Raw genomic sequence first — 17,138 nt, 5'->3', positions numbered from 1 at the left:
CCTCAAGGACACCCTCCTTCGCTGGGGCTGCGAACCCTGGTTTTTGTGTCCGCTCCTGTTTATGGTCTGAGCTCTCCGTCTGTTGTAGTGACATCCTGTTCTTGTTTTGTTTTCTATATGTTACTGATGTGATGTCCTTTGATCCAGGCTAAAGGTATTATTTTCTTTTTAAGCTAGGTAGTGAGTGCTGACTTGACATATTTTATGTCTCTTGCTTGATGTCTTGCAGGAGGAACCGAGGAGCAAATCCAAAATCTGCGCCAATGTTTTCTGTGGAGCTGGACGAGAATGCGCTGTGACAGAAAAGGGAGAGCCAACCTGCCTCTGCATTGAGGTAGGGAGGCAGAAGAGCTTCTGCATCTGGGGCAGGCATCACAAGCCCCCCACCCAAGGCTGGGTTCAGGTCGCTGGAAGGGTCCCATGGCACCGTGGGGCTGGAGGCCATCAGGGGCAGCTGCAAGTTCAGGGTTTTTTCAGACAGCGGGACCTGTAGCTGTGCTTCTGACACAACTGTCTGGAGTCTCTCCTGGCAGGGATGGCTTGGCTGGAGGCCTCTCTTGTTGGGAGAGCCTGGTGGGGTATTGATACGCAGTGGGTGCTGTAAGGAGTGGCCTGCAAGCTCCAAGGCAGCCCGCTCTTGCTGGAGCCCAGCTTGAGGAGCTTACAAGCACCCTACTAAAAATCAGCTCCCCTAAAATGGAAACAATTTTGGCAGACCACTGTGGGGATAAATAGGTTTGTAAATGGGGATAACTAGAGAGCCTGGAGGGTTCAGAAGCGCCGCTCCCAGCCATACAGCAGCAAGCTCTGCGGCTGTGCTCTGCCCTCGGCTTCACAGCCGCTCCTGCCAGGCCTCCGGAGACGGGTGTGCGGCTCTGTGCTCCCCCTGCCCTCAGAGGCTGCACACTGGAAGGTGAAAAGCTCCATGAACAGGAAGGGAGTCTAACCCCTGGCTTGCCTTGCCCAGGCTGACAGAGACGCAGAAGGAAGTGCACAGCAGAAACAGTGACACTGGAGAACTCGCGCTCTGCTGCAGGCACTTGCTCTTGGCTGCTGGCTGGTTCTAATTTCAGTGGCAGAGAGGTGGTTGTGACAGAGCTACCTGCAGGTGCAAGCAGAGGTGTCCAGAACATGCTCAGTAAAACACTTCCAGAAAGGCACATCCATGACATGCAGAGAGGCAGGTGCAGGTTTATGCTCAGCCTTTATTCTGGGCCCTGGTTTCTCTCTGACATGTTCTGATTCCTGGAAGGAATTCCTTTATGATGATGGAGCTGGGGCTGGAATAAAGGAAAGCATCTGAGTCTGCACCCATGGGCTCCTCTGACCCTGCAAGAGTTTTCCTGGGGTGGGCATGGGAATGCTCAGCCTGTTCCAAACACCTTTGGGAAAAGACAGTGACAGAAAAGTTGAGCTGGGTTGATGCTGGGACTCATCTGCCTCCCTCTGTCTGTCCAGAAGGGACAGGTACGAAGCTCTCTTCTCTAATTCTCTCACAGCAATGTAAACCTCACAAGAGGCCTGTGTGCGGTAGCAATGGCAAGACATACCTGAACCACTGTGAGCTGCACCGGGACGCCTGCCTCACTGGCTCCAAGATCCAGGTGGACTATGATGGCCACTGTAAAGGTAACCCCGTGACAGAAAGCAGCCAGGGCTGGCTGCTCCCTAAGCTGGGAGCAGAGCATGATAATGTGGCCAGCAGGGCAGGTGCGTTACCAATCAGGGACCCCTCACACAATGACCAAGCAAGGGAAACCAGGAAAGCCTGGGAACAGAAGGCAGGCTCAACCAAGAGCCCAGATCATCAGGCAAGTTTGTGATGATGAAGTAGGTCCGAGATCAAGCCATGAAGTCAGGCCTGATCAGGTCTGATGATGGTAACCAAGGTCAAAACCAGAACCTGAACAGCCCAGTGATTGCCGCTCAACTCCAGAGTGATGAAGCAGGTCCTACATCAAGGCAGGAAGGTAGCCTGGAGGTCAGGGATCAACAGGATCTGTGGCCAGTTGTAGACTGTAACAAAGATAGTGATGGGCAAACCTACAGCATTTCTAAAACAAAATCTAGGGGCCCAGGACTGGTTTTAAATGTAGCTCTTGGGCCAATGGGTAGAGTATGTGGGTGAGACCCTCAGTAACATTGGTAAGGGATATTATGGTCCATTAGTGCACTTAGGGTCCTGACACCCTGGCTGTGCTGGACACTCGGAGCTATTGTCTGCCTGTGTTGCAGGAAACCTAGTAAGTAGTTTTTCCAAAGGCTCCCAGGCTCTTCTGCACTTGCCCATGTTCTTGTCAAGACGAGAAAAAGCTCTTACTGCTTCATGTAGCATCACAAATGTCCTTTCCTTTCTTCATTAACAGAGAAGAAGTCTGAGAATCCAGCTGCAAGTCCAGGTGAGAAGCCATCTCCTTACTTTGCTAGGACCTGGATGTGTATTCAGGAAGAGAGGCAGGAGGAAGGTCTTCTGGGGCAGTTGCAAGCTCTGTATTAAGGTGGCAGCTCTGCGCTGGCCGTGGCAGGGTCTGAGTTGATAAATCAGCTGATGCATGATTGTCCAGCTCCATACTCCTGGTAGCCTTCACTGCTCACACACACCTCTCCTGATGTGTATCTCAGGGACCGCAGGTAGGCACAAGGTGAAAAGAATCCCGGTTTGCCTCCGAGGCCCCAAGCTGTGTTCATTGCCCAGGATGAGGGAGGAGCTGGGATGAGCTCCGGGGGGATCACAGACACAGTAATTGTGGAGCTGCTGCCCCCGGCTCCGTGAGCACTCTTTTCAAAGGAGACTTCTGCTTAGGAGGGATTAACAGGTAGGCCTAGGCACAGAGAGGCAGCACTGGTGAGGGGCAGAGGGTCGCTCAACCATCTGTCCCATCTACCATCAGGGCTCTTATTCCTGTGCTTGGCTTCCTCCCTTAGCCTTTCCATGTATTTTTGGGCTATGGAGTTGGGGGGCATGGCCTGTGCTACGTAAGGAGGCACTTTCTGTCCAAGGCCTCTGAGTGCTGAAGCTGTATAATGATTAACCTCTGTGTCCTCGGAAAGACGGGAACAAGCCCTTGTGGAAGCCTAAGGCAAAGACCTGTGTCAGGGTACAGCCATCACCCCAAAGTGCTTGAGGGGAAGTTCAAAATTATTCTTTTGTTCATCTGTCTATTTGATTGTGACTGCAGCAATTGGGTTTAGAAGGAGATTCTTTGTGTGCACAAGGGACAAAATTCATACTGCTTCCTCTTCTGACTCCATTGGCCTGCAGGCAGATGTGACAGCTCACGAAAGCCAGAAGACACAGGCTTTCCATTTTGCTGCTAAATACAAAGTTGGGTCCTAGTGACAGCCACCTAGAGAAATCTTGGACTGCAGAGCATAGCAAACAAGCATAATTTAAACCCGTCTAGTTTCCAGTCTACGTAGGCAAGCCAGGGCTTTGAAGAATTAAATCTCCGGAGATATTGGGCTCTGAGCCTGGAGACACTGTCCAAGGCCAGTCAGCTGCCTTCCTCCTTTATTCTTGGAGCTCTTCAAGCCCAGATGAGTCAGCTGGTTGCTATTCCACAAGCTTCAAGGGACTGGGAGAAAGAAGGGGGGAGGTGACAGTGTCATTTGCCGTCCTTGCCACATGGTGTCACCCACGGCCCAGCCACCGTGCAGCACAGGGCGCCTCTGCTTTGATCTGGCCGTGGCTCATCTCCAAGGAGCAAGGCGCCAGCAAACTGCCACCGGCGCTGCCCATCGCCTTTTTATTGCCAGTCACTGCTGCGGTCTCTCTGCCAACTTTGTTTCTCCCTTCCTTTCTCCCCCTGCCCCCTTCTTCCCATGACAGTTGTCTGCTACCAGTCGGACAGGGATGAGCTTCGGCGCCGCGTCATCCAGTGGCTGGAAGCTGAGATTATCCCGGACGGCTGGTTTTCCAAGGGCAGCAACTACAGCGAAGTCCTGGACAAGTATTTCAAGGCAAGGAGCACAAGGCTTGTCCCGGGGGGCGGCAAGCGCTGCTTGCTCGGTCACTGCAGGACAGCTGCCCGTCCTGCTCCGGGAGGCTCTCGTGTGCGGCGTGCCAGGAGCGACGGGCGCCACAGGAGTCTCCTATATCCTATAGCATCATGTGCTGTGAGCTGCCTGCAGCAGCTGCTGCCAGAGCCCCTCACACAGCCGCCGGGCAGCACGAAGCTGGAACATCTCTCTGGCTCCTGCTGTCTGGGCTGCCCTGCGGAAAAGGAGGAGGGAAGGGCAAACGTGCCTGAGGCAGCGGAGCAAGGATCAGTCTCAAGGGTCGGGAGAGAGCCAGAGGAGAAAGGTGGATGAAAGTGTTGGAAATACTGGAAGGAGAGGCAGAGGGAGGAAAAATAAGAGGCAGGCTAAGGAGCTTCCTTACTGGCTTGGTGCAGAGCCGTGCTGCGGTGGCAGGGTGTTGCTGATCCTTCGTTCCAGGCAGTCCCCAGGCCCCGGAGGAGAGGGAATACTTGAGGCTTTGAGGAGGGGGTCTCTGCTTGGGAGGGATAATCCCCGCTGTGGTGGAGCTGCTGGCCTACAGCCCCGTGCTGTGAGGGAGCAGCCTCCTGCAAGGCTCTCGCCCGGCGGGGAGCTGGTTTCTCCTGCCTGCTGGCAGCCAGGCCACCCTGCTGTCCCTTCCCACACGCCTGCCACGCTCCTGCCACGTGCGCCGCCCTCCCCGTCACCGCCTCCTCGCAGAGACCTCCCAGCACCCCGGGCGCAGCAGGTGGGGAGAGCACCGAGGGAGAGCGCTTAAATCAGGGGCTGCTGACAGCGAGAGATTCCTGGTGCCTGGCGGCAGCGGAGACATTCCTGGTGCCTGGCAGGAGGCCTTTGCCGTGGCAGTGGCACCCCCTGGGGAGACGGGCAGGCTGCTCCTGCGACGCCTCCTTGGCCTCTGATGCAGGCACCTTCTGCGGAAACCCCCAGGGAGCCTCCACCTCCTGGGAGCTTCCAGCACTGCCCCTGGGAGCCTCCGGCACTGCCGGCACCCGAAAGCTGCAGTGTGCCCATGAGCGGGGCCGCGTAGCCCTTTCCCTGCAAGGAAGTAGGGAGGCCTAGACCTTGAAAGACATCGTGCCAAGAGGCGTTAGGCCAGTCCTGGGAGGCTGCTCCATTCCAGAGGGCCTCTGGTGGGGAATGTAAATCACAGAATGGTTGAGGTTGGAAGAAACCTCTAGGGATCATCTAGTCCAACCCCCTGCTCCAGCAGGGACACCCAGAGCACGGGGCACAGGGCGCCATCCAGGTGGGTTTGGAAGATCTCCAGAGAAGGAGACTCCACAACCTCCCTGGGCAGCCTGTGCCAGGGATCTGGCACCTTCAGTGAAGAAGCTCATCCTCACATGGAGATGGCACTGCCTGTGTTGCAGCTTGCACCCATTACCCCTTGCGTTATCACTGGCCACCACTGAGATGCCGCCGCTAGCCTTGGGAGGTGCAGTAACAAGCCTAGCTGAGTCTGGGCCACTGAGGACTGTGGCCACTCTCAGAGGAAGTAGCCAGAGGCAAGGCCCTAAAGTCTTGTGGAAGTTGACGCCTGTTAAAGGGCAGTTATACACAGGGCTGCTTTCCTCGCCTTACTGACCTCTTGCTGAGGCACATGCAGCCCGGCTCCCTGGGCCCTCACTCCTGGTAACACTGTGTGAGGAGACACCGTAACCTGCCACACGTCACACTCCAGAAATGAGCCGGCGCCTCTCGCAGCAGCCTGTAGCCACAGTTCGTGTGTTCCCTCCCTGCAAGGCAGCTGTCTCCGAGGGGCCCAGCAGCTCGTGCTGCGCGCCCAGCACTGTCGATATGACAGCCCCAGACAGAAAAGCAGAATGCAGTTGCTGCGTTGGGAGGGCGGCCAGGGCTGGCGGGCTAAAAATCCTGCTCTTCAGTGCCAGGAATCCTGTCAGGACCTCCCAAAGTTGGTGGCAAGACATTGTGCTGTTGCATTAAATTGTTCCTTCTTTGGGATTGGCAGAAAATGACTTCCTGTGGTACTTCTTTTTATCACAGCCAGAGTCCAGATACAGCTTTGAGTTTGGATACATACGGGAAAGTTGGTGCCTTCTTGAACGCAAGTGCTTTGCTTTATGGCAGGATATATGAGGAGGCTAAAGCCTGACTGGAACAAAGAGAAGAAATGGGGTTAGAGCCATAAACCAAGCAGCAGGAGGTAAATGAGAGGCAGTGTAGCTTGTCAGTGAGCTCAAGGCTATGAGCACCTCTCCGCATTCTGATGCTAGCATGTATACGTTGCTGCTTTTCCCTGAGCCTCTGCAAAGCAGGGATGATTCAACGTGTTTCAGTAAAGCCTCCAAGGTGAGAAGTGCGTTCAGAAGAGAGAAAATAAAAGGCTTCCCAGAACTGTTAAATCAGACCGCCTCACATATTCCCATCTTTCCCTACAGAGCTTTGACAATGGTGATTCTCGCCTGGACTCCACTGAGTTCCTGAAGTTTGTGGAGCAGAATGAAACCGCTGTCAACATCACCACCTATATGGACCAGGAGACCAACAAGCTGCTCAGGTGGGGCAGTGGCAAGGAGGCCCGAGGGAGAGCCAAGGGGCAGGTGTTGTGGGTAGTGGCAGCAGCCCATAGAAGCTTGAAGGCCAGCTTGAAGACGCCTCTGCGTAATACCAGTCTGGACTGGCATCTGCCAAGATGCCTGTGTACAAATTGGCTTTCCACCTCATTAGATGTATGTGTCACCAAAGGGGCAGGCTCATCCTTACTCTTCACCTTAGACTACAGTCCTGCTCTCTTGCTCTGAATACAGTAGGTGTGCAGTCAGAAGATGAATTGTGTCGTGGAAAACTTGTGTGCTTTTTTTATTTCCTAGTGATTGAGTTTTCCAGCAGACCCTTCTTGCATCATAGGTGCTTGACTGGTAGACCCAAAACAAAAAGAATAAGATGGTGGGAATGTATAGCCAAGGATTGGGAGGAAACAGTGGGAGAACAAGCTCGCAGTAAGAGCTGGTGAAAGCATCACATGAAAACGTAGCTGGAGACCTTTCCCTTCTACTGTGTGTAAACACTGAAGAGAATGGGCTGCTGTGGGCAGGCTGTGCTTGTGTCTGCCTGAGAGGGCATGGAGGCCAGCACAGTGATGTTTCTGCTGGCTGATTCTTTCAGAATAACCTCCAGCTTCTCAGCCTATATCCAGTGAGTTTTTTCTGTCTTTTTATACATACAAAAGCTGTATCATCTCTTTATATATGCAAAAGCTGTAATTGACATCTTGAAATCTCCCTGGTTATTACTGTTTTTCCTCATCTGTACTCTGAAGCTGGTAGAGTAGGACCCAGAGCCTGCATCTGTTTCACACAGCATCACAGAGTGGTTGAGGTTGGAAGGGACCCCTAGAGCTCATCTAGTCCAACCCCCCTGCTCCAGCAGGGACACCCAGAGCACGGGGCACAGGGCGGCATCCAGGCGGGTTTGGAAGATCTCCAGAGAAGGAGACTCCACAGCCTCCCCGGGCAGCCTGTGCCAGGGCTCTGGCACCCTCACAGTGAAGAAGTTCTTCGTCATATGCAGATGGAACTTCCGTTACTTCAGTTTGATTCAGTTTGTTTCAATTTGTGTTTCGATTCCTTTCAGGGGACTCTGCGTAGATGCCCTCATCGAACTGTCTGATGAAAATGCTGACTGGAAACTGAGCTTCAACGAGTTCCTCAAATGCCTCAGCCCATCCTTTAACCCACCAGAGAAAAGTAGGAACTCCTCCTTCTTATTGGGGAACCAGTGGGAACTCTAAGAAAGGAGGAAGGACACCAGCTTTAACCATTCCTAGGGTGATGTTAGTGTTCCCCTGCCTCCTGCCGTACAGCATCCCTTGTTCTGTGAGCCTGGGGCTGTCAAAAGTCCTGCTTTCTCTGTCCCAGGGCACCCACAGCCCTTGTGCTCAGAAAGGTATGGATTTTAGAAGCAAGGACGTAGGTCAGGTGGGTACAGTATGCGTGGAAGGTCAAGGCACGTATTTAACAGTGCGGAGAGAAGTCATGTGAGGAGTTCATGTCGGAATAACTTGGGAAAGTCAGACCAGAGCAAAGTCCTGCTGCGCTCTGCCTTTCACACAGACACCCTCCCTGGTGAACATCTCAAAGTTCACCACCCTTTCAAACTGTGCTGCACTTTCCTGGGAAACAGCTCCCTGCTGGGCTGGCGGAGCATTCCTGGCCATCCATGCAGTTGTCTCCTCGGGAAGGGGGTTGCACCTGCTGCTCCGAAGGTGCCGGATTTGCATCCCACTACAGTGGCACCACCTGCTGACAGAGGGGACGCTTCTCAGGGAATGTTAAGTTGAACTGTCTGCTTCCTGCATCAGTGGGAAGCTAGGGATGTTGCAGCTCTCCCTGCAAACATGATCAGCTGATTTTCACCTAACACGAGCTACTCCCTCAAGTGCTTTGAGGTCCTTGAGTTAGCTGCAGAATAAAGCTGTGAGAAGGCTTATGTACTGAAATGAGGAAGCTTTCAGAGTAACCCAAACATTTCCCTTTGGAAGTTCTCTCACATATATAACAAATCAGGAGATGCAAGCAAATCTAATGTTGAGATTTCATTTGGAATTGAGAAATTGCCATCTATTATTTTGAGGAAGTCAAAGTGAAATGTTTGACTTTCCCCAATATTTTTTGACTGATTTCACACAGCAAATTGGAGATGAATATTTTAGCCCTTATGTTCTGCCAGCAACCGTAATCTTTGCGTAGGGGGAAGAAGGCTTCTTTGAGAAGGTTCTTCCTCCTTCCCCTCAAAGCGTCTCCAGAGCCTGTTCTCCCCTGCCAGCTCTGTATCTCACAGTCACTGCTCTTGTTTTGTCCCTCTCCAGAGTGTGCTCTGGAAGATGAAACCTATGAAGACGGAGCAGAGACCGAGGTGGAATGCAACCGCTGTGTCTGTGCCTGTGGGAACTGGGTGTGCACCGCAATGACGTGCGAGGGTTTGTGTGCTCCCCACAACATTGGTCTATTTAGTTCTGTGCAAAAGGGGCTTTTACTTTCTAGGTTTTGCAGCGTAGCAGCTCTCCAGATCCCTTCTCTTTCCCGTTCTTCGTAAGATTGTCTGAGAGTGGCTTCTATGCAGAAGCCCCCCTCCTGTGTTCCCGTTTGGCCAGAACCCAAGCTAGTTCTGTTCTACAGATGGGAAAATGTATTCCTGAGCTGGGGGAAACACTGCTGGGGTTGTGGGTTGGGTTTGGTGTCAGGAAATTTCAACCCCCAATTTTCCAGACCAGAGCTATTTTGCATCCGGCTGGCTTGGGGCATGCACAAATCAAACATGTGACTGCCTGCAACCGTATGTGTAGGTGGGAGCAAGTTACCTTTCCTATTTGTGTCTCAATATCTCACTGTTTCTCTATTTACAGTACCATAAAAGAGGTCCTGTCTTGCCCCAGACAGGCAATACAAGACGTCAGCTGATAATGTCAGAAAAACACTTGACATTCTTGTAATAAAAACCCTAGAAGTAGAAAAAAATAACGGTGGTGGAACTGAAGAGAGGTAATGTTTGCATGAAGGCAGGGTAGTTGATCTATCTGTTGGTTCTCTGGCAGGCCCTTTTTAAACTTTCACAGCTGTGTAATGATTGTGGGAGGCCCTAGTGGGGCTCTGAAGCAAGGCTCTGCATTCTGCCTTCTCCCAAGTGTTTAAATGTGCTGGGCTGGTTGGAGGAGCCGGGTGCACCCTGCCAGTGCCAGGCTGCCTCCTCCTGACCTTCCTCCCTAGGGCAAGGCCTTGGCTTGAGCTTTGTGGGCAGCAGTGGGCGAGTGCACGTCTGTAGCCAGGCGGCGTTCGCTAGGTTGGGCAGGGAAGGAGCAAGGGAAGTGGCAGGGATGTGCGGAGTTCCTGTCACAACAGCTGCCAGCTGCATGCAGCAGGGGCTTTGTGATCACTCTGTCCCACTCTGCTGGCTGCAGTAGCAGGAGCTCGTCTGAGAGAATTGCAGTGCAGTACCAAGAGCTGCCTTGAACTCTCAGGGGTTAGGGAAGGACTTGAGGGACTGAGTTTTGCTCAGCCTTGGAAGCAACCCTCAAAGTTGCTGGGCAGAGTGCGGTGTTGCTGCCTCCCTTGCTGCACAGCCGTGCCGGCAGCATGCAGCCGGACAGGAGTTCCTTCACTTTCTGCCCGTGTCTGAGCAGCAGAGCAGTTAAAAGCTGTTGTTAGGGGGTGAAAGCAGCAGCTCATGTGGGTGAGATGCATCAGTCTTCGCTATGCGAAATTCCTTCTTTGTTAGGCACGGGTTAGCACGCAGCCACCATTTATTCCCTACAATAGACCCGAATAAGCAGCTCAATGGAGCGCTCTGTTTATATTCTTATCTGCTAAGAAGTTTAGTTTATCCAGCCAGGATAATTGAACTAAGGATGCTTCTTGTAAGTAACAGTGGAGGACAGCAGCATGAAGCCTCTTCCTTGTGGCTTTATTTGAAACCTTAAGACAGGGAGGGGGGCAGGCTGGATACTCAGCTCCTGAAGCCCCAGGCAGCCACGTTCCTTTTCAAAGCAGATTTGGGCAGCCCTCCCAAAATCTCCTTAGCCTTGAGATACACTGTGGTCTGACGCAGCCTCAGGCTAGCCTGCCTCTTCCGTTCTCCTGAGCTCACACTCTGAACTGCGCATCGTCCCCCCCCATTCCTGTTTGAGTTCAAAGTACTGAACTGCATTTCTGTTTGCAGGGAAGAATGAGAAGGTCCCTGGTCAGAGACGGCACCCTGAGCAAGACCTGACTGAGGAGGAGCTGGCTAGATACGTTCAGGAACTGCAGAAGCATCAGGTAAGCGTGGAGCTGGGAACATCTGCTTACACAAAGTCCCTCCTCACTAGAATTCCCTCTGTCTCTGCCACTTGGAGACTCCCTGGTAGATAGGGGAACACCTTATTCTGCAAAGAGCAGTCTTCCTTCTTGCCTGTGGAGACTAGTACCCGTGTGTGGCTTTCAGGCAAGTCACTATTGGTGCTGTTTGTGGGTGGATAAAGGCTTTGGGGAACTGCAAGTGCCTTTGCAGGTGCAGAGCTTCATTTCTGTGCCCTCTTCCTCTAGGAGACGGCTGAGAAGACCAAGCGAATGAGCACCAAGGAGATGTAAGGGGCCTCCCCACAGGAGGAGGCCAGGAGGATGGGCCCAACTGCCGCCCCGTCCTCCAGTGCTGATCTCAGTATGCACCAGTGTCTGCTACAGTCGCCCAGTCACAGATATTTACATTGTATAGCGATGGGTTCTTTGTTTTGTAATTCACAGAGAAATGGGGCCAGGGAAGGGGAGCAGAGCCCACCTGTTCAGGGAGCTTCATTGCTGGGGCCTTGGAAGGCTGGGAGCTCCCCCAGGTCATTGTGGGCTCCAACACAACAAGGTTCCTTTTGACCTCATCTCGCTCTTACTCCCTGCTCGCTCCGTAAAGGTGCTATCGTATTTTTTCTTATCACATTCACATGCTGACTCCCCCTTTTGTTTTGTTTTGTTTTTATTACTTTATTTCCTAAGGTAGTAATTCAGCTTTTGTATGTTTTGTAGCTCTAGATCCTTCAAGAAAACCCAGCTTGTGGGGTTTCGTTCCTGCGAGTGTTGTAATGCCCATGCATAGTTTTATCACGCTGCACTCAGCCACACAAGCAACACAAGTGACTTGTGAGCCCGACACTACAGGGTACTTCTGAGTTGGGGATGACCGTGTCCTTCATGAGGAGAAGAGATGGGGCTGGATGAAATCGGTTTCCCCTGACACGGATCGACACTGCGGCTCGCTCTCGCTGCCTTGGCCAGCACCGATTCTGTGCTCAGAGCCCAGAGCCCTTGCACAACCCGCCCTAAATTGCCCAGAGGGAAAAGCCAGGTAGTCTAGAGACAGGTGGATTGGGCAATTGCATTAGTGGGGGATTTTAAAAGATGTAACTACATAGAAGACTGTTCAGCTGGAGTCTGGGTGAGGTTAGCTCTCTTCCTGGGTCTCCGTTTCTGGCCAGGATAAGGCAGCAGCTTTCATTGGTCCCAGGGCTGGATTTGGAGTCAAGGCTCGAATCCTCATTCTTGAGGCTTTTACCAGTGACTCTGATCTGACCCTCTTTGGCAACTGTTGCATCCCTTCATGGGTCATTTTTTCTGGGCTCTTTCACAGAACATTGGTCCTGGTTAAGAACGTAGTGCTCTTTTTTTGCCAATCACCTCTCTAGCCTCAAGCTCTGCTGATTTTCTCCTGAAGTTGGAAGATGTCCTTCCTAGTGCTTGCATGAGCAAGCAACCTGTGTCCACATTCCTTTCATGTCCCTGCTGTGCATCCCAAACAGTTGCAGATAGCCAGCGTTGAGAGGGCTGCCTATGACTTCGATCTTCCCGATCAAAACCAATTCCAGTGATTTTTGCCGAGGTATTTTGTGATCCTTAACGCTTACTCAAGCGAAACTTCCACCTGCATCAGCAGAAGGTTGTTCCACTTGAGTGAGGATCAGCAGGGCTTGTGTCCCAAGCACCCCCCTCACGCACAGGGCTTGAAAAGGCAGAAGGAGCTTGTGCCTAGCAAGTGCAGGAGAGGAAAGCCTGGTCCCTGCTATGGTCTGGCTTTTGCGGTGGGGATCAATCCACCCCACATGCTTAGAAATCCCAGCATAATAAATACAAAGAGGGCCTGGTTCTTCTGCTAACATGGTCCAGATTTGGGCCAGTGCTACCGCCTGTGGAAGTGAGGAGGGTCGGTCCGTACGAGATGAGGGGAAGGCCGAGTCTGAGAGCAGAATGGCACTACAGTGGAAACAAGGTCAAGAACAAGTCAAGAACAAGTGCCGAACAAGAGTCAAGTTGTTTGTGTTCCCTCATTCCCAACAGTGGTGCTGGAGGAAGTGGTTGGTGGAACAGGAGCATCCCTTAGACACGTCTCAGGGATCACTCCTCCCCAATAGCATGAGTGAAGCAGCTTCATGTGGTGCCTCTGGAGTCCCAGGAACATTGTTAATAAATATTTTGCTTTATTCCAGTCCTATTCTAAAAGTTAGTGGTGCCTCCCAACTCACTTCCTCCCAGCTCACATCATTCAAGTGCCTTAGAGAAAACACAGCAACTCGCCTTAAAGGCTTTCCCTGGACGGGAGCAACCTCTTACTGTCCTGGCAGGCAGGTCTCCAGAAGGGAGAGCAAAGCCTGTGTAGATCAGAGGGGCTAGCTCGTAGCCCGAGGGCTTTTGTAGTGCGCAGTCCCCTCTCGGTGGGCTTGCTGTGGCTGTGCGGTCCCCGAGGCCGGAGGCGTGGGGACGGGCTGCCGCGTCTCGAGGACGCCGGGCTGCGTCCCCTGAAGAGCCCGCGGCGCCACCGCCGCGCGCCCTGGGGTGAGGGCAGCCGACGGAGGCTCCCACAGGAGGAGCTGCCGCTCGGGCAGCCTCCTCCTCCCTGGGACCCCAAAGGGAGAGCGGAACCAGGAGAGCGATGCCGTTCCCAAGGGCTACGCCAACCAACCAGCCTCCCCTCGCGGAGGGAAAGGGCAGCCCCCGGCCAGCCAGGCCCAGGCTGGGCTTCCGCTGCCTTTGGCGGGATGTGCTGGCTGGTGGGGAAGGGGATGCTGAATGCCCGATGTCCCGGGGACAACGGCTGCCGAGACTGCAAGGGCAGGGAAGGCTTCTTCATTCTTTTTTTTTTTTTTTTTTTTTTTTTCCAGAAAGTCAAAATTAAGGAAAAAAAAAACAAAAACCCCTTCCACTCCTCCCTCTATATTCCCTCCTGTACGTGTGTGAAGTTTATCAGTATTCTGTAGGTTTTCTTAGTGCACTTATTTTACTTGATTTTGTAATTTTTTTGAAGCAGGGGGGTTTGGATATTACTGCCAAATAAATGAAACAACATTTTAAAAAGAGCATTCGTTTTCTTTTGTTTCTGAGCTCTCCCTACAACCTTCTTCCTTTTCTCTTGCCTCCTCCCAAAAATAATAGGAAACTCTCCGCCTATCCCACAGATCCGTCTGCCCTCCTGTGCCCAGACCCTACACACGCGCGACAAGCGGGAGCTGCCGTGGCTGTCGCTGCGCGGCTGTCGCAGGGTATTTCTGAGATTGCAACCACGCTCTCAGGTTTTAGACCCAAGTTGTCTACGCTCTCTTTTCCCATGCAACCCAAGAGCCTTTTGGATGGAGAATGAAGCCTATGTCTCATTTTCTGGAAAAAAAAAAATATTTAATGGAAACCAAATCCCCACCTGCAGTGTGGTTAGCCCAAGGCAAACCTGTTTGCTGCCACTTAAGCAGTTCTAGCAGTTCTTCACTTAACAATAACCCCTTGTTCTTTCCGCAGCAATTAGTTATTCTACACAGCACACTTTAAGGCATCTCATAAAGCCCTATTAAAACCATGAATATTATCTTTGATTCACTTTAGCAATACTCATTAACCTCTGCTTCTTTCCCCCCCGCCTCGTTAGCCCTCTAGTAAGGGGCAGCTCCCCTTACCCCAGCTTTTCCCTACCTTCCCAACAGACTGTCTTGTTCCTATTGCATTAGACCTGCCTGAGGGAATAAATGTCTCTGCCATTGGTCTCCTGGAGCCACTGGGCCCCTGCACGTACACGAACACACATCCTATGCACACATATATGTCTCGAGCAAGAAGGCTGAAGTTGGGCTCTTTGGTAAGGAACCCTCTGGGGACTGCTTGAAGTGTTTCCCTGCCTGCACCGGGTGCTCCCTTTGTGCCCCAGCACAGGCGAAACCTCTGAAACCCATGTGCTGTCAGGTGGCAGGAGAGCCACCAGGAAGCTACGCAAGGTCAGGGTGGGGGAAGGTGCAAGTTACTCAGAAGACGGGTAAAAATCAGACATAACCCCCACCAAAATAAGAAGAAACGAGAAATTGCCGTTTAATAAGGACCGGGCTAGAATTTTACAATTTTCCCCCTTGATTTCTGCTCCTTCCTGCAGGCTGGTGCCTAGGATGCAGTTCTGGATAAAAAGGCTGGTGCGTCAGCAGAGTGCAAGCCACAGGTGGCTTTGGGTGACATGGGCATGAAAAAAATGCAAAAATTTTTTAGCATTTTTACAGGGCACAGCCTGTAAAACATGGAGCAATCACTCTGTTCCATGTGGCATCAGGGAGGCTTTTGCTGGCATGCTTGCTGGGCAGCGACTTCAGGAAAGAGATAGATCAGACGGAAAGAACCCAGAGACAGGCAAAAAATAATGAATGGTCTTGAAAATATGGTGTGTGAAAACAGATCAGAAGCTTCAGGTATAACTAAAAGAAGAAAGGGAACTTCTCTAAACATCCTCGGTTTTTAACCCAAGGGATGGCAAAGGAATGGAAGATGTTTGCTTGAGGTTTCACAGTCTCCTTTCCCGAAGGTCTTCTAAGAACAGCCTAAATCAGCAGCTATTAGGAACGGGCAATGTGTAGCTGATCCTGTTCTAACACAGGAGAACAGACTGGTGACCCTACTGAGTCCTGAGTGAGTGGCTGAAGTCACCTTTGCCCAACGGAGTGATGAAACAGCTTTTCAGGGCGCTGGGTTACATGAACATAACCTCTCCACATTCCTCTCTCGAACAAGTCTAGTGAATTTCGCAGCTTTGCTGCCGTGAGCTCTTCTGCGCAAGTGACAGTCCGAAAGAACAGAAGGTCGGGGTACTTTGTTTTGGTTGATATGCTCCTTTCTAAGCTGTTAAAAAAATAATATTGCTTCTCACACGTTGCTTTTTGAATCGTAACAAATAATGCCCAAATTACATCCCTACTGCATACCAGCTGCTGTGTATATGCTGTCTTTGTATGTCTTTGTATGTGAATGCTGTCTTTGACACAAGCATTCCCTGGCCATTCTCAGCTTTAAAGCAGGTTTATCTCCCTGCTTATTTTTTGCTGCTGGAATTTCCCAGGATTTGAGGAAGGAATGAAGCAAAGTGTTAGCTGACAGTTTGGCTAGGTGGCACTGCAAATACTTCATCCTGGGCATGCCTACTGAAGCTAAGTGATTTCAGGTGGTGGGAGAGAGGAAGTCTGCTCTGCATGGCTTGGGAGGAGCTCTCTACAGCACGGCCTTCCTCAAAGGCTGGGCACAGCTGTGACAACTCACGGCGCTCAGGTAAAGGAGCTGTCCCTTCCAACGGAAATCCAGAACCTCAAGTCACTTGCTCTTGTAGCAACGTGTAGCATGATCCGGTGCCAAGATGCAGCCTGCATCGCACATCTTAGCCTGGCAGGCCCAGCGAGGGCTGTGGGGAGAGCGAATCCCCAGCGAACCCTAGTGAGCCCCTCCTGCGGCTGTCCTTGCTCACGAACCGAGCTGTCCTTTGGCATGTGGTTGGAGACATCTCAAGGCAGCTCTGCACACACAACCTTACTCCAGCACTGCACCAAGAGGAGGTCTCCAGGGCCCCTTTCCAGCCCCCACCTTGTCTTGGTGCAGACACGCTTCCCTGGGCAGAGAGGACCAAAACCAGGATCATTTAGCGGGCAGCTTTTACAGCACCTAACCACGGGGACACTGAGAAATGCCATCTCCCCCAAAGAGCTGAACGGGAGGGTCTCTGCGGGAATCTGAGGGGCTCTCCGAGGATGTCGCTGCTGATGTGCTGGGACACACAGCATCGACCAGGGCAATATATGGGGCTGGGAAACAAGGGGGCTGGTGGGGCTGCTGGCCTCCCAAGTGGTGCTTGGACAGCCATGGTGCTTCAACCAGTGCTGCCCAGAAGAAGCTGGACAACCCAGGAGAGAGGCTGACTTGCATTCGCCTCCTCCGCCCTGCCCTTCCCTGGAGTTTTGCTCTGTTGGAGATTGGTGCTGGATTTGAGAGCAAAGATGGTCCCTGGAGGGAACAGATTCCAAAGGATTCCCCTCCTGGGCCCTCTCTGGGCACCCATGCAGAGCCCTGTGGGGAAACACTGACACCGGGAGCGCTGTAACCGTGAGGTGGGGTGTAACAACGGCAGTGCAAGCAGGGGTAACGGTACTGCGGGGGGAAATGTCAGGAGGGGGATAACGGTCACACGGGGTGGGTAACGGTACCACAGCAGGGGGGTAATGGCGGGAAGGGGATAACGGTCACACGGGGCGGGTAACGGTACCACAGCAGGGGGGATAATGGCGGGAAGGGGATAACGGTCACACGGGGCGGGTAACAGTACCACAGCAGGGGGGATAATGGCGGGAAGGGGATAACGGTCACACGGGG

General features: G+C 52.5%; 2 protein-coding genes across 2 annotated transcripts in view; both read left to right on the top strand.

The window, feature by feature from the left end:
- Positions 1 to 12,858, top strand: part of FSTL1 (follistatin like 1) — a 45,924-nt gene extending 33,066 nt beyond the window's left edge. Inside the window, exons 3-11 of the mRNA XM_026050326.1 lie at positions 230 to 334; positions 1,500 to 1,629; positions 2,367 to 2,399; positions 3,830 to 3,960; positions 6,402 to 6,520; positions 7,597 to 7,709; positions 8,831 to 8,941; positions 10,678 to 10,775; positions 11,043 to 12,858. Of these exons, the coding sequence (XP_025906111.1) occupies positions 230 to 334; positions 1,500 to 1,629; positions 2,367 to 2,399; positions 3,830 to 3,960; positions 6,402 to 6,520; positions 7,597 to 7,709; positions 8,831 to 8,941; positions 10,678 to 10,775; positions 11,043 to 11,087 (885 nt within the window). The 3' untranslated portion in view covers positions 11,088 to 12,858. The remainder of the gene's footprint in view (positions 1 to 229; positions 335 to 1,499; positions 1,630 to 2,366; positions 2,400 to 3,829; positions 3,961 to 6,401; positions 6,521 to 7,596; positions 7,710 to 8,830; positions 8,942 to 10,677; positions 10,776 to 11,042) is intronic.
- Positions 12,859 to 13,516: 658 nt separating this feature from the next.
- LRRC58 (leucine rich repeat containing 58) overlaps positions 13,517 to 17,138 on the top strand; it is an 18,322-nt gene continuing 14,700 nt past the window's right edge. The window contains exons 1-2 of the mRNA XM_026050334.1: positions 13,517 to 13,528; positions 13,934 to 14,017. Of these exons, the coding sequence (XP_025906119.1) occupies positions 13,517 to 13,528; positions 13,934 to 14,017 (96 nt within the window). The remainder of the gene's footprint in view (positions 13,529 to 13,933; positions 14,018 to 17,138) is intronic.

This window comes from Nothoprocta perdicaria, unplaced genomic scaffold (genome assembly GCF_003342845.1).
Source record: "Nothoprocta perdicaria isolate Ctin4 unplaced genomic scaffold, notPer1 scaffold_68, whole genome shotgun sequence".
Classification (NCBI taxonomy): domain Eukaryota; kingdom Metazoa; phylum Chordata; class Aves; order Tinamiformes; family Tinamidae; genus Nothoprocta; species Nothoprocta perdicaria.
This window is presented reverse-complemented; position numbering and strand designations above follow the sequence as displayed.